This window comes from Balaenoptera physalus, assembly GCF_965194825.1.
Source record: "Balaenoptera physalus genome assembly, chromosome: 8".
NCBI classification, from domain to species: Eukaryota; Metazoa; Chordata; class Mammalia; order Artiodactyla; family Balaenopteridae; genus Balaenoptera; species Balaenoptera physalus.
In genome coordinates this window covers 96781170-96797525 of record NC_138887.1, presented here as the reverse complement: position 1 = coordinate 96797525, position 16356 = coordinate 96781170, and the positions used below count along the sequence as shown (strand labels likewise).

General features: G+C 38.5%; 2 protein-coding genes across 8 annotated transcripts in view; one reads left to right on the top strand and one right to left on the bottom strand.

The window, feature by feature from the left end:
• Positions 1–3212, bottom strand: part of LOC309665723 (uncharacterized protein) — a gene marked incomplete at its 5' end in the record, with an annotated part of 320068 nt that extends 316856 nt beyond the window's left edge. For 3 of the 4 annotated variants that reach the window (XM_082472430.1, XM_082472431.1, XM_082472432.1), the window contains one exon: positions 2846–3212. In XM_082472430.1, coding sequence (XP_082328556.1) covers positions 2846–3212 — 367 coding nt within the window. Of the gene's footprint in view, positions 1–2618; positions 2712–2845 lie in introns of those variants that run through there. The other variant, XR_014266648.1, reaches the window with a different exon arrangement.
• Positions 3182–16356, top strand: part of WASL (WASP like actin nucleation promoting factor) — a 65664-nt gene continuing 52489 nt past the window's right edge. For 3 of the 4 annotated variants that reach the window (XM_082472365.1, XM_082472364.1, XM_082472363.1), the window contains exon 1: positions 3182–3663. In XM_082472365.1, coding sequence (XP_082328491.1) covers positions 3547–3663 — 117 coding nt within the window. In that variant the 5' untranslated portion in view covers positions 3182–3546. Of the gene's footprint in view, positions 3664–7762; positions 8301–16356 lie in introns of those variants that run through there. The other variant, XM_082472366.1, reaches the window with a different exon arrangement.

The following is a 16356-nucleotide window of genomic DNA, read 5'->3' as shown; positions in this document are numbered from 1 at the left end:
GAAAGTCAAATAGGAAAAATTAAACATGAAGTGCCTTATTCTTAGTGATATCCATAGACATTTTAAGTCAGCTTATGCATTTTATACCTACAGGAAAACAGAACCCCTACAGTCTTCTTCACCTAGCTTACAAACTTCAAGATACTTAGTTGAAGGGAAACAGAATCCTTCTTATTTCCTGGATCAAATCCAGTCTCTCAAACTGGGTAAAAAGAATTTGAGATAAGAAAATCACTTGCCAAAGAAAACAGAGAGAAAGATGTCTTGTGTTCTGCCAAATAAAGGATATGCTCTCAAGAATCAAAGGAAGAAGGGGACTTGCTAAAACTTTTCAAACAAATACAGCTGGTACTGCTTGGTCTCAGGATGAACGTGGAAAAATAGAATCCTTATATGCATGGTAAGGCAGGAAAATCCAAATATTGCTTGTTCACATGTTCATGAGAGTAAGGAAGTCCTATTGCCAATGCAATGTCCACGCTTACATTGCCCACATTTTAAGAACAAAAAGTTGGAAAAAGCCTAGAGAAAAGCAAAAACGACAATGAAGGGGTAGAAAATAAGAACTTAAATTGCAATTTTGTGGACAAAACCATACTTCAAATTTTGAGGAAAAGTTAAAAAAAAATTTTTTTTGAGGAAAAGTTAAAGACATGTTTTGGGCTTGAGACAAAAGCCTATGGTCGTTATAATTTTCCATCCTCATTTCTAAAGAAAAAAGAACGAGGGCAAAAGAGTCAGAAAATTGCATTTAGAAATAGATAAGTTGTTGAAAATTTCCTGAAAGAAAAAAAAATCAATTAAAACATAAGTAGTCTAGACTAACAACAGGTTGTGAAAGGATTGGAACCCAATAGTTGTCAGCACGGGACAGATTCTTCAACTCATAGCTACCGTCCATTCAACTGTCCTCCTATAGCTTCTTTTTTCACAGTCCTTTTCCACATCTCTCTCTCTCATCTTCAAAATAGTTTGGTAGTCTGCAACGTTTAAAAGCTGGCATTCTGGCATAAAAATTGCTATCTTTCAGTTTTTATTAATTAGAAATTAATATGATTCTGTCTCTAGATTGATAGTTTCAAAAAGTTTTGTAATTTCAGCATACTGGGACACATAAACCTATGTGACATCACATATAGCCTAATAGAAATTCTGCTAACAAAGAAATTATGCCCCAAATTCACCACTATCTATGTGAAGAACTACATAGAGTCCCAACTACGAAGGACAATTTTCAAAGTAGCATGCTTAGATACGACCAAGGTAAAAATACACATTTCAGCTCAACGCTTGTTCCCTTAGCTAAGGTAAGGCAGAGCAGACCACAGGCAAGGATGGTCAACGACAGGACAAATAGTATTTGAGTAACCACTCTGTATCAGGTATTTTACGCGTTATTTTGGTAAATTTTGTAACTCTGAAGTATGTTTAATTATCTGTTTATGCTACACCTTCATTAAACAGAAATTATTTTCACTTTATGGATGAGGAAACAAACTCAGAATAGCAACTTGGCCAAAGTCCATAAGGTTAGAATGACAGAACAAGAACTCCAACTTAGGCCTATCTGAAGCCTATACTTCTGTTACTATCCTCGTTCACAGATTTGAAAATATTACTGATCTAATCTCTACTTCTCAAGAGTTGATAATGCTTTCCACTATCACTGTGGCTTTGAGATATAGGAACCTCACTTTTGACACAAGAGACAAACTGATTCAGCTGCTAAGTTTATTTTGTTAGCTCTGAAATTCAGGGGCAACTCCTGGTTTATATTTTTACTACCGCCTTTCTAAACCTAATTATTTTACAAAAAGTCTGCCTGCTTTTTGAAAATCACTTTTTCCCCTAACATTATTAATCAAGGTTAACCTTGAAATGTCTGTATTTTAAGTGAGGACTCCTAGGACTATATCATCTCATTTTCCTTTTAGATTTATTACTACTTAACTAATTTCATTAAAGGGGCTTTCATTTAAATTTTTTATATTTTTAAAGTGTATTGATAATAGTTTAGCAATCTGTTTAGTACATCCAAGATTTGTACTGGGAGCTTTCAGAAATATTAAAATCAAATAGTTTTACCAAATTTCATTTGGTAAAGGATAGATGTCCTGAGTTTAATATAGGTAACTTTTATTTTAACTGAATAGCAAGCAAACATGATGGTAAAGTTTATGCAATAAATGCTAATTTGTTTAAAGTGGAGATGCTTATTTATAATTCACAGCAGTGGGTATTATTTATCATTTACATATTCCAAAACTTCGTTTTAATACAGCTGTCTAGTATTTAATTTACTGAACAAAGGGGGTTAACCTAGGTGGCCTTCAGTATTCTGAGGCATACAAAAAAAAAAAAAAACTCCTGAGATTTATTAGTTCTAAGGATTAAATCACAATATGTATTTCCCTGGGTGACACCCCAAAATGGGCATATTCATTTTGGATAAAAAGAACACAAGTTCTTTGGGGTTTGAGAGAAAGAAAAAGACGAAAGGGGGGAAAATAGAAATATTTTTCAATTCACAAAACAGGGGGGAAAAAATGTGTGGAGGACCCTTCGAGAAAAGAGTCTGAACTGAAATGTTACAAATACATTTGTCCTACGAGACACACCAGCGAGCGGTGGAAATCTTTTCTAAGTGCGTCTGCTTTCTCGGAACATCCATCAGCAAGATCTCTGTTTCAGACTCCTGGGAGAGACCTGGTCCTCCACTCCCACTCCCACTGCTGAAGTCTGAACAAACTCTGAGAAACCGTAGGCACCTGCGGCTCTCACGGAACCAGCGAGGAGCACGGGGGAGCGCGTCCCTTCTCCCATTTTCCGTCTCCAGATTCCAGACCTTTCTGACAAGCGGTGTGAACGTCCGGCTGTCGCGCCCCAGAAATACGACCTGGATGACCTGGGTATGCACTGAACCTCCGCAAAGGTGTGCGTCCGCACAAGAGAGACGGGCAGCTCTGCCACGGAGACCAGACACCTCCTCCGTCCAGGCCTCTGCCGCCGGAAAACACCCAAGAATGGAGCCTAGACACGACAGTCCGCGCCTGACCCGCATCCCCGCGTCCGGCCGCCCCTCTGCCGGAAGGGGGCGTGCCTCCGTCCGGCGCGGCGTTGGTGGGGGGGGTCCTCCCGGGGCCGCAGACGCGCGTTTCCGGCGCGCTCCCCCGCGTCTTGCGTCCTGTGGTCTCGCCCGTCCCCGCTGCCATGTTGGATTGTGCGGCCGCCGCCGCCGCCGCCGCCGCCGCCGCCGCCGCGGAAGGAGGGTTGGAGGAGGAGTTGGGAGTTTAGCGCAGTCGCCGGAGGGCGAAGACAACGAGCCTCCGGCCAGAGCCTGGCCCCGCCGGAGCTGGGAGCTTCCCTTTCTCAGCGCGGCCCGCCGTCGACTCCTCCTTCCCGTGGCCTCCTCCCCGCGCCGGCGGAGCTGCGAGATGCTGCGCCTCTGATTACTCTCCTCCCGCCCCTGTCACCGAGAAAGGGGACGAGCGCTCGCCCACTCGCTGGAGGAGACGGCCCTGGCCTCCCTACCCCGCCGGCGAAACCATGAGCTCCGGCCAGCAGCAGCCGCCGCCGCCGCGGAGGGTCACCAACGTGGGGTCCCTGCTGCTCACCCCGCAGGAGAACGAGTCCCTCTTCACCTTCCTGGGCAAGAAATGTGTGGTCAGTGGCCGAGACCCGCGTCGCCGCCCCCGACCTTACCTCACGGGCCCGGGCTGGAGGGCCGGGAAGTGGGAGTGGGGAAGGAGGCGGGAGCGGCGCGGGGGGGCGGTGGTGCTGCCGGCCAGGCCTCCCGCCGGCCCCGGCCCCGCGTCGGCCCTCCGGCCCGGCTTCCCGGGTGCGGGCCGGCGCGGCCGGACGCCGCCTCCCGGACCTGCCCGGGGAGCAAGCAGGGAAGTGTCACCTCCGCAGGCCTGCCCTGGACCCCTGCTCGGCCGGACCCGGGTCCGTGCCCTTGCTGCTGACTCAGACTTTACTGTCAGGCCTCACGGGGATTTTCTTCTTGCACGAGCTGCTTGATCTTAGTAACTGGGCCCCTGGACTGGCCCTCGCTTCTCCTCCTACAGCCGATCTGGGGGCGCCTTCCTTCACAATGCCAGAGGTTTCAGGAGTGGGTCGGTCGGGGACCGAGGCCCAAATATGAATGAATCGGACCATAAGGTGTTTTTTTAATCTCCCTTGAGGATCTCTGGAGGGAATGAAGTCGAGTGCGTCTGTTCAGAACGAGGGCAGGAAATGTTACTGCTCCCCATTGCAGAGAAGCGAGGTTTATTTCTCCAGCGGTCTCGCCCAGGCCTGGTTTTTCTCTCCTCTCCACTGTTTCTTGGTTTTTTTGTTTTGGGGGTTTTTGTTTTTGTTTTTGTTTTTTTCTTTTTCTTTCTTTCTTTCCATTGGTGGGAGATGTTGCTCTCCACACCAGGCGCAGAGGAACCGCAGTCTCCAGCAGTTCTTGGCCTTTGGGGGTCTGAGAATGGTTCTTAGGTTGGTGCAGCGCGGCCTGGTCCAAGTCCCGATGGCCGGTTGGGACCGAGCAGCTCTGCTGTGGGAAGGGGAATGTGTGTTGTTGACGGAAGCGTTCATTACACTGGCTGCTGGCACTTCTGCGGGTGGGGAGGTTCTGCTCTGCGGGGTAGGCCTCGTTAGGCTGCATCTTACTGCGCTGGCTGGGTTGAACTGTGGTTGAGTTTGTTGGAACGCTGTTTGGGTCCCCTTCTTCCCCCTTTACTGCTTAACACCTGCGGAGTATGTGCCACTGGAACCCGGGAAGCATCGAGGGAAATGCCAACAGGGCTGTACCTTTTACAGCTTTTCTTAGTACTGCTAAATGTGTCAAACCAGACTATACCTGCCTGTTTGAGAAGTTAGGATTAGACAGGTTCTGGGAAGTTACCAGATTAATTGTTAACTTTCTAGGAGTTTATCCTTTGTATCCTGTGCCATCCAGTAGGAGATTGAATCATTACATTCAGTTCAGATGTGTTTCAGATTTCAGAAGTTAGACCTGATTAGAAGAATAAAATGAGGGGGGTGGCTTAAAATGAGAACTGGGGGAAACAACTGTAAGGACAGTCAAGCCCTTTACTCCCCACACACACTTTTTAAACCAATGAGAAAACTGAGCCAGTGAGCCCGAAGTCACACATCAATTTAGTAATGTAACCAGAACTAGAAAACCAGGCCTCCTGATGCCTACTCTGTTGTACTTTCCACTACATCATGTTGTTTTAGAAGAGTTTTTTTCTTACTTGTTATTGACTTATTTAAAAGTGGTATGAAAGGAATAATAACTTCTATTTTTCATCGGAAACTGATATAATTAAAGTGTAAGACTCTTAAAGCAGCACTAATTTTTGAATATTTTCAACTTAGGAAAATCTTCAGTACTTTAAAAGTGACATTATTTTAAAGTTTGCGGGTTTACTACTTTTGTTGTGTAATCTGTATCAGAAAGCAAGTAGTTGTACCGTGTGTTACCTACCAGACACATTAACTTCAAGCAGGAAGGACATTACATTTATACCCAAGTATACTGACTAATTGCTCTGTGCTTACCTGTAATGTTTACTGGTTTCCAAAAAAATGACTGATGTGGAAAAATACAGCGATAGAGAATGAATTTCTGTCACTTAAAACCACACTGTTGTAGTTACCTGCTCTTGTGGTGTGAAATGGTTGCAGAGATTAACTTTAATATTTGAAGTCTCCAGTTATTACAGAGTAAAGAATGATATGTTAATTTTCTGGAACAATCATTTTTTTTTTTCCTTTGCTGACTGTGCAGTTTTTTGTACAATATTGAAATACATTGTCTCATTAAAAAAAAATGAAGCAATGAGATTTATAGGTCAGACCAGATTTGTTTAGCAAGATGTATTCAGAGCTCTATCTAAGAATTCAGGAAATGAAACGGGAGTAGTTGTAGTCCCAGCTCTCAGGGAGTTTCTTTCCTTCTTTCACTCAACAAATATGTATTGAGTAGCTAAATGTTGAGGTCAAAATCAGGGTTGATGCCTACGCTAAGGGAGCTTACTATATCTAAACAGAGAAACAAATGTGTAAACTGATGAGTACGTCAGTACTTCAGAGCGATGTGCGAGAGGCTGCACGTCACAATGGAAAATCCTGTATCCTGGCTTTGTAATCAGCAGACCAGGGTTTAAACTCATATGGTCACTTTGGACAAGTTTCTTAAGCCCCCTGTCCTAGAATTGGTTTTCTCTTTTCTAAAATAGGGATACTGTCTCTTGGGGTGGTTGTGTGGATGAGAAGTACTATATGTGTGGATGCTATCATTTTTATAAAGGTTTAGGAGATCAGCAGAGAGGATGAGTAAACGCTTTTTAGAATGGTCAATACCTGAACACTTAAGATTAGTAGGTATAGTCGTCATCCGGTGCTCAAGTCCCTTGCAGTCAGCCCACCATGTCCAGAGATTTGGAGGGCCGACTACCCCCCAGGTTGATGAGAGGTATGAAACAGCTTGGGAAGTCAGGGGACCTCCTAATAGTATGTTATGGAGCAAGAAGGGGTCTCAAGTTTAGGTATGCATTGGAATCACTGGGGAGATTATTACAAATGCATATGGCTAGGCCAAATTCCTAGATAATATTCAAATTCATTGGGTCTGAGGCAGAACTTGGACATTTCTATTTTTAGCAAGCTTAATAGAAGTCTCTAACTTATATCACAGTTTGAGAACCACTGCTGAAATCCACTGTTTTCTGATAGGGTAATCCTGAAGCACATTGGAAATGTTAATAGGTTTTCCCTCAATCTTTGGTCCGTAAACTCTTTCAGGACAGCATTTCTCTAACCCCTTCAGATAACAATGTGTATTTCATAGGTGTGAGAGATGCAGTTGAGGAAGTATTGCACTAGTTAGTGGGGTACCACAAGATCAGATTTGACTTTTAGAAAGTTTGGGGAGAAAGGTGGAGGCACTCTATTATAGAAGGTGGATTGAGAGTTGTGAGATTGGAGGCAAAGGAGATCAGATACGTGTTTACAATCATCTGCATGAAATATGATGAGGGTGTGAATTAAAGCAGTGCTAGTGGGATAAAGGAGCAAAAGACTCCAGTAGGATTTCATCCCCCTTAGGTAGAGGGCATGAAGGAAGGGAACTGGGGAAAAGGCAGGTATAAAACCACCAGCAGAAAAAGTATGCAGAAACATGCATGTGTCACTAGATGTAAATATGCCTAGATGTTAATGAAACTCTAGGTTGCTGATTGTTTTCATGGAGGAGGTGAATTTTCAGTAAAGCTATAGTTTTACTACAGTTTTTAAAAATAGATTTTGAAAAAGTTGAGGGTTCATTTAAAGTTATATGTAAATATGTAAATATGTTATGTAATTTTACATAAAGTTAATAGTTCTGTTGCAATTTATTAGCTGGTGGTATTTTCTTAGAACAATTAAGAAGGGTTAGAAACAAGATTACTAGGTCTAGTTTTGTAGTTCTGTTGCCTTTCATGTGTGTGATTTAACTTATTTTCTGTAAAGAGTATATCCATCTTGCCAAGAAAAGTTAAATATATACATTCCTGAATAAGTAAGAAATTAAGGATTGGGAGAAAACAAAACCTTATACTATCCCTCTGATCCAGATAGATTGGGGTTAGAAATGTTGACTATTACCATTCCCTGCATACTCACTTGGTTTGTTTCAGGATTTAGTGATATTTAAGAAGGCATTTTTATTAACTAAGTTTAATTTTTATTTTGTTTAGTTCCTTAGCACTTGTTTTAACTTGCTTAAAGTCTTTAGTTTTTTGTTTGTTTTCTCACCCTATATATAATTCTGGGAGATTAGACCTTATGCCTACATAGTCTTCTATAATTTTTATAATAACCAGCATACAGATCACTGAATACTTACTGATTGCATAATTATAATACCTAACTTGTTTACTCCTTAGGAGTTCATTCAGCATTTCTCATTGCTTGATCAGGTTGTTAAAACCTTCAGTTTCTAATACAGATGGTATCTGGACTTCAGTTTTCATTTATTAGGAGAACGAAGTGGTTTAATTCTTCTGCTGAACTAATGTAGTTGGTAGCAGTAGCTGTCCAACATTTGTTTCTGTTCTAAATTCTTAAATAGGTTTAGGGATAGAGGTGCCTAAGAGGGATCATTGTCTTGATGAAGCCCTAAATTGAGGCAGTCCCGGAGGGAAGTTAGTGCTGGGAATGTATTTCACCTTGAGTGATATGTAAGGAGAAAAAAAGGTAAAAATTCACAGGATTTGGAATAGACAAAGACATGAAGGCAACCTAGGCCAGTAAAGAGGAAAAAGGTGAGTACAAAAGTGAGTGTCATACGGGCTGAACTATAAGCGCAGGAGATTTAGAAGAATCCAGAAGATCTGGGTTTATATATCTTTTTTAAAATTATTCTTAGCTCTATAGTATAGTCATATTTCTTAACAAGTATGAGCCTTAGTGTCTAGATTTGTAAAATGGACTTAGTCAAGGATTTCAGAGAATAATGCAATAATGTGTCAAGGATTTCAGAGAATAATGCAATAATGTGTGTAAAGCAGTTAGAACGCCTGCCACTTAAAAAGTGTTCTGGGAGTTGGAGAAGCATGTGAAAGAATGTTGTCATTAATACTATTCACTACTTGGTTTAGATTTCTTGTTACTGGCAGGGAGGTTTTAAAGTAAAATCTTGAACTGTATATTGTATTTGTTTTGATTTAGGTAAATTAATTCTAACATTTTGGCTTAAAGTCAGTACATTATAGAGTATGTAAATTAAGAGTTAAGCAACAGCTGGAACAAATCTCTTTGGGGAATTTCTGGGCAGCCTAAGCCCCTCTGGCTGCTGACCGGAAAGGAAAAAAGGGATACTGGTATAAGAGTTAGGAGTTCCTGGGTTTTAGTGCATGCTCTGCCACCAATTAATTGTGAATGTGAACAAGTATCTCTACCTTCCTGAACCTCACTTTCCTGGTCTGAAAAGGAGTGGTTGGGCAGATAACACCACAGTCTTTCCACCTTTAATGTTCTACCACTCTAAATGTTCTAGTTGCCAGGGACTCTAGCAGGGAAAGAACAGAGCTTCTGTTAACCTTGGCATATGTGTGTTTTGCTCAGTGGAGACAAAGGTAGTATATATCTAAGTGCAAGGTAGATAATCTACAGTCATTTCACTGCAGATTCCCATTTCTAACTCACCTTTTTCTTAGCATCATAATTTGATAGATATTTTACCGTAGAAAGACCAGGGTAAACAGAATTAAAAAGCATTAGTAATAGAATAATCAGCTCTCAACTAACTTTGAATTATTATTATTAACTATTTATTCTAATTACAAGGAATTTTTGGCTTATTATAAGTATGCCTTTTAATTAAGATGGAGTTATTTTAAAGAGTTCCTCTTTTGTTAACCAGTTCCGTCTAGAACCTCATTTCTTACGTGAAACTCTATTAGTGATATGATAGTTTGGTGTTACCTTTTATTGCTTATTATCTAAGGTTAAAAATAAGGTTGTTGTTTTTTTTTTTAAGTTTTTAGTTTTAAGTGTTAGACTCAATAGTTATAGTGAACTGACTTGGTTATTTTAGAATGATTAAAAGTTGAAGTTTAGAAGAGCAGATGGAGTTCAGCTTCATTATAAATTATTCTGTCTGAGAGTCATAGCTTTGATCCAACAGATAAGAACTCAGCATTATTAATAGAGTTCACTTTCATTGTAAAGGTTCTGGAAGCAAAGCAAGTTTATACACTCTTCTCCAGAGTAATGTAATATAGATTGTTAACTGTAAATAAAATTCTTATTGGTGTATAACTGAACAATCTAGTATTTTTTTAAGTATTGTTTACTAATTAGAAGACATTTGGCATATTTAACTGTATTCATAAATGTAGTGTAACAAAAATGTATTCTGTTTTTCTTTATTGTATCTATCAGTATTCTTGGAAATAGAGGATTACATCACTATAGTGTTAATATGAGACAGTGGAATTATTAGAAAACATCAGTTTCCCTTTGGAGTTAATGTGTTGTAAAGGACTTTATGACCCTTTATTTATTTAGAAAAGCATCTTTAAAAAAAAATTTATTTATTTATTTATTTATTTGGCTGTGTCGGGGCTTAGTTGCGGCATGCGGGATTTTTAGTTGCGGCATGCGGAATCTAGTTCCCTGACCAGGATGGAACCCGGGCCCCCTGTACGGAGCATGGCGTCTTAACCACTGGACCACCAGGGAAGTCCCTATTACCCTTTTTTTTTTAAAGAAACCAAATAACTGGTGTAATGTTGAAGAGGTGAATCTAGAAAAACTCCCTTTAGAAAATAAAATCAAATGAAAGATTTGTAGTAACTTCATATTTCAATTACTATGACTATCTGTTAGTTTAATTGTTCTCTATGTCCTTGGCTCCTCGGTTCCTCTGCCATGATGATTTTGCTTTTTAACTTATTTTTCACTTGACCTGAAGATTACTATAGAAATCTCTCTCTATAAAAGGAGTACTCATTAAAGACCAGATAAATTGAAACAAAAGGGAAATGCGAAAGACATCTGGGAATATACAATGCTGTTAAAAATATGAGGAGATCGAAATTATCATCAGACAAATACACAGTAACTTTAGGACAATGAAATATTTTAAAGTTTGATTTTAAAGTTAAACTTTCATATTAAACTTGGAGAAGCTAAAACTATCGAGTGTTTTTAAGTATTAAAATAGAGGTGAAGTTGTTTATCATTTTTTTTGCTTCCAAAATAAAAAATTTTAAGTGAAATTCTCCCTCCAGTAAGGTGAATACTTTTGTTGCCATTAAAATATCAGAGGTTACCTAAATACCTAAGGAATATTCATAGTAGTAAAGGAGCTTATTGATTTGTATGCAGTGCATGAAGCTAATCAAATGATTTCCTCTATTCTTATTAATAAAATATAGTCATGATCAAGAATTGAGGATTTGCTGAGTACATAACACCTTCCTGGTATCTTGGACTACATGGAAAGGGTAGGGAAGATTTAGTCCTTACCGCTCAGTTGTTTACTAAGTAGCCAGGGAAGACAAAAATTATGCATGTAAAGATAGTTTTACGAGCCAGCATATAATAAAGTTTTGAATAATAGAGAGGAGAGATAGGTGTATCACTGTGGGTTTTAATACATCATTGTGGGGTTTGAGCATGAGAACCTTAAATGGCCTACAGAATTTATGTCAGAACAAGGAAGCAGCCCAGTTCAAGTGTAGGGAAATGTGTGAGCAGTTTAGGAGTAGAAAATTTTCCTGGAGTGTTCGGAAATACTGAATAGACTGACTTGGCTAGAATTGAGAATGGTATTTGCTTGAGGAGATAGTGAATGATAAGTTTGAAAGGTAAATCGAGGCCAGATTTTAGAAGACCTTGAACGTCAAACCTAGGGATTGAGCTTTAGTCCCTAAGTAGGGAGAAGTCACAAAGATTTTGATTCAAAAAATATCAAGATAGGAAGGATCTAGGAATGGGGAAAACTGGAAATTACTATTCATAATAAGAATAATTAACACTTTAAAGTTTACTAAACAGTTTCTTATTTATTATCTTAGCAGACCAGACCTGGCCTGGCTAAGGAACCTGAATTGTAGCAGCATCTGGTACAGAAAAAGGATTATGAAGGATAGTAAATCCTTGGCCTTTGCTCTCATGGCAGACACCACTTATCACTCACAGCACTTTTTCCTACTTTGTCCTACACCCAGCCACTACCAATCCAAGTTCACAGTCGATGAAATCTAGTTGCCATTCCAAGACTCTATTCTAGAAACATTGTGAAGAAAAAAATGCCACTATTTGGTTGGCTCTGTGAATTCAAGAGGACAACAGAACCTCCTTGTGGAAATGGCTAAATAGTAGAAATTGTAGGATTAGAGCTGTTGGAATCCTTTGTACAGTGTTGGTTATCGAGGCCTTAGGAGTGGAGTTAGATCCATGAAGGTGTCAGTGCACGTGAAGATTACAGAGGGAGGCAGTCTAGTCCATATTTGACTTGACCAACATTTGAAAAGGATGGATTTCAGTGAGGAGTTGAAGGGGGAGAAAGGTGTTCTCCTTAAATTACCAGAAAAGTGGTATTCTGCAACTTAACTTTTTCACTTATATTGTATATCTTTCAAACATTTCCATGTTCATTTATATCTGTTGCATCCTTTTCATTACTACATCCTATATTTTACGTATTTCTTTTTTTTTTTTTTTTTTTTTTTTAAATTTATTTATTTATTTATTTTATTTATGGCTGTGTTGGGTCTTCATTTCTGTGCGAGGGCTTTCTCCAGTTGTGGCAAGCGGGGGCCACTCTTCATCACGGTGCGCGGGCCTCTCACCATCGCGGCCTCTCTTGTTGTGGAGCACAGGCTCCAGACGCGCAGGCTCAGTAGTTGTGGCTCACGGGCCTAGTTGCTCCGCGGCATGTGGGATCCTTCCAGACCAGGGCTCGAACCCGTGTCCCCTGCATTGGCAGGCAGACTCTCAACCACTGCGCCACCAGGGAAGCCCTATTTTACGTATTTCTTATAGCTTATTAACCTCTAATAGTTTCCTAGGGCTAGTGTAACAAGGTACCACAAACTGTGTGGCTTAAAAAACAAATTTAATCTCTCATTTCTAGAGGCTGGAAGTCCAAAATCAAGGTGTTGGTAGGGTTGGTTCCTTTTGGCAGCACTGAAAGAGAATCTGTCCCATGCATCTCCTAGCTTTTGGCATCTGCTGACCATCCTTGATATTCTTTGGCTTATAGATTCATCACTCCAGTCTCTACCTATGTAAGCATCACAGGATATTCTCTACTTGTCTGTTTCTCTGTCTTCTTTTTGTATAAGGACACCAGTCATTGGACTAGTGTCAACCCTAATGACCTCATCTTAACTTGGTTACATCTGCAAAGAATCTTTTTCCATATATGGTCACATTCACAGATACAGGGGTTAGGACTTAAGTGTATTTTTCAGGGAGACACAATTCAACCCATAACAATGGGTATTTTTATAAACAGTGTATTTTTAGAAACAGTGCTGTAATGAACATTCAAATACCTATTTCTATGTATCCTTTCCAAGTATTTCTATAGAGTAAATTCAAAGCAGTGAAGTCAGAGAGCATGAGTATTAAAAAATAGTAATAGATACTGCTGAATTGTCTTACAGAACAGGTGTTACCAAACTCTGTATAGTCACATCAACACTAGAATTTAAAAATCTTTTTTTGCTTCTGACAGTTTCACTGGTCAAAAAAATCTCATTGTTTGATTTGTAGTTTTTAGTGAAGTTAAATATTTTTTCATGTCTGTTGGTCATTTATATTTCTTCTGTGAAATGCCTATTCTTGTCTTTAGACCATTTTTCTATTGGGTTGTTTTTTCTTAGTGACTTAAAGAACTCTTTAGGGATAGTAATTTTACAGTATTTTTTGGCAGTTCATCATTTTATTTTTTGACAGGTATTTTTGGTCATTGCATAAGTTTTAAATTTTGTGTAGTTAAATATGATAATCTTTCTAGTATATCAAGTTCTTATTTAATACTGTCCTAGTTGAGAACTGCAAAAATATTTACTCACATTTTCCTAGTACTTCTATGGTCTTATTTTGTACGTTATCTTTGATCTTTCTAGAAGTGACTTTGGAAAACAAGGGTAGTAGAAAGCCAGTGCTACCTTTTTACAAACGACGTCATTTATCGAGCCATTGATTTTCTCCCATCTATTTGAAACGCTGTCTTACCAGATGTACTTAGATCCATTTCTACATTCTCTTATTTTTTTGTTTATTTCTTTGCCAGTATACCGAATTTTTAATTAGTGTAGCTTTATAATTATTACATAGTTTGATTAAAGTCCCTCATTACTCTCCTTTTCAATATTTTCTAGCTATTTTTATGTGCCTATACTTAGTATTTTTTCAAGACTTTACCTCCCACCCCATCTCCCACCAAAAGAATATTTGCTTTAAAATAGCATTGGATTTGTAGATTAATTTAAGAAAAATTGACATAGTGGGGATTTCCATTGGCAAGCAAGTCTGTTTTATTTGCCACTTGTCTTATTTCCTTCTGTAGTTATATAGTTTTCATATCATCCATACTAGCCATTAATTTTTTTTTTTTTTAGGTATAAAAGTGATACCCATTTATACTCATTGTTTAGACACACACACACACACACACACACACACACACGCAGTCTGCAGTATATGGAGTTAAAAGGTAAAACAGCCCTTTACATCTCTCATCCCCTAATACAATTAGGCTCCATAGAAAGCTCTTAAGGTTTTGATGTGTCTCTTTCCCTTCCTTTTTATTTGTATGTATGTATATGAATACGTATCTCTGCATTTTACCTGAAAGGGGTCATATTCTGGGCAGATTATATTAGGTACATATAGATTTGCCTCATGCTTTTTTTTTTTTTTAAACATTTTTATTATGGAAACTTTTAAACATATACAAAGTAAAATAGGATAATGAATCTACGTGGACCTATCACTGAGCTTTAGTGGGTATCAACTCATGGCCAGTCTTGTTTGCTTTATATCGCTACCCACTTTTGCCTTTCCTGTATTATTTGGAAGTAAATAGCAGGCATTGTATAAGGGTTTTTTTGTCCTAATCAGTCTGGCTAGAGGTTTGTTAATTTTATTGATTTTCTTAACAGATTTAAGTTTAACTGATTTCCGTTGTTTTTCTTGTTTTCTATTTTATTGATTTCTGTTCTGATATTTATTATTTCCTTTTGCTTACATTGGGTTTAAATTGCTTTTCTTTTTTAAGGTGGTAACTACTCAGGTAATTGATTTGAGACCTTTTTCTTTTTCTAATGTAGAGATTTAGTGCTATACATTTTCTTGTAAATACTGCTTTATTGGCATCCCACATATTGGGCATGTAGTATTTTATTTTTCATTTAATTTAAATTACTTTCTAATTTTCCTTTTCATTTCTTTGACCCACAGGTTTTCTAGAAGTATGCAATTTAGTGTCCAAAGATTTAGGGATTTTCCAGATGTCTTTCTGTTAACTGATTTCTAACTTAATTCTATTATGTTGGAAAATACATGGATCCTTTTTATTGATAAGAATATGGTCTAAATTGGCGTTGCACATGCCTTTGAAAATAATGTGTACTCCACTGTTGTGTGGAGTGTTCAGCAAATGTTAATTATATCAAGGTGGTCCGTAGTGTAGTTTAAGTCTTCTCTCTCCTTACTGATTTTCTGTCTACTTGCTCTATCAATTTTTTGAGAGAAAGGCATTGAATTCTTCCACTGTTATTACGAATTTGTTTGACTTTGCAGTTCTATCAGTTTCTCTTCACTTGTTTTGAACCTGTTTATCATGTGCATAAACATTTACAACAGTTATGTCCCGTTGAAGAGTTGCCCATCATGAAATGACCCCCTTAGTCCCTGATATACTTTGCTCTGAAATCAACTTTGTTCTTAATAAAGCTACTGAAGCTTTCTTTTGATTGGTGTTATAATGTTTTTTTGCATTCTTTTTTTTTTAATCTCTTTGAGTCTTTATACTTAAAATGGGTTTCATATAGGCGGCACATAGTTAGGTCTTGCTTTTTAAGCCCAGTCTGGTAGTATTTACTTTGGATGTTTAGACCATTTACATTTAATTAGATGATTATTGATATGATTGGGTTTAAATCTACCATCTTGCTACTTGTGTTCTGTTTGTCTCACATTTTCTTTGTTCCTTTCCTCCTCCTCTTTCTGGCTTTCTTTAGATTGCATTAGTATTTTTAAATTTTCTTTTAACCTCCTTTTCTGGTTTATTGGTTGTAACTCTTTATTTTGTTTCTGTAGTTGCTTTAGGGCTTACAGTATATAACTTATTACAGTCTACTTTCAAAGGCTATTATATCACTTCACATTTACTGTAAGAACTTTACAATAGCACAGTTCCATTTCTTCCTTTCAAGCCATTATGCTATATTGTTGCCATACATTTTACCTTTAAATTCCATGATACATTGTTATTTTGCCATAATGATTCAAGTATCTTTTAAGGAGATTTGTTGGTAAGGAAAAAAAAGTCTTCTATTTATCCACTTGTTATCATTTCTGTTGCCTTTAATTCCTTTGTCTAGATCCAGACTTCTCTCTGCTGTCAGTTTTCTTCAGAGTATTTTTTCCTCTCCCTCCCTTCCTTCCTTCCTTTTCTTTCTTTTCTTTCTTTCTTTCTTTCTTTTTTTTCCCCCCCTTAAACATCTCTTGTAGTACAGGTCTGCTGCTGGTAAATTCTTTCAGCTTTGTATCTCTGAAAAAGTCTATATTTTGCCCTGAATCTTGAAAGATATTTTCTCTGAATATATAATTCTAGACTGATAGTTTTTTTTGTTT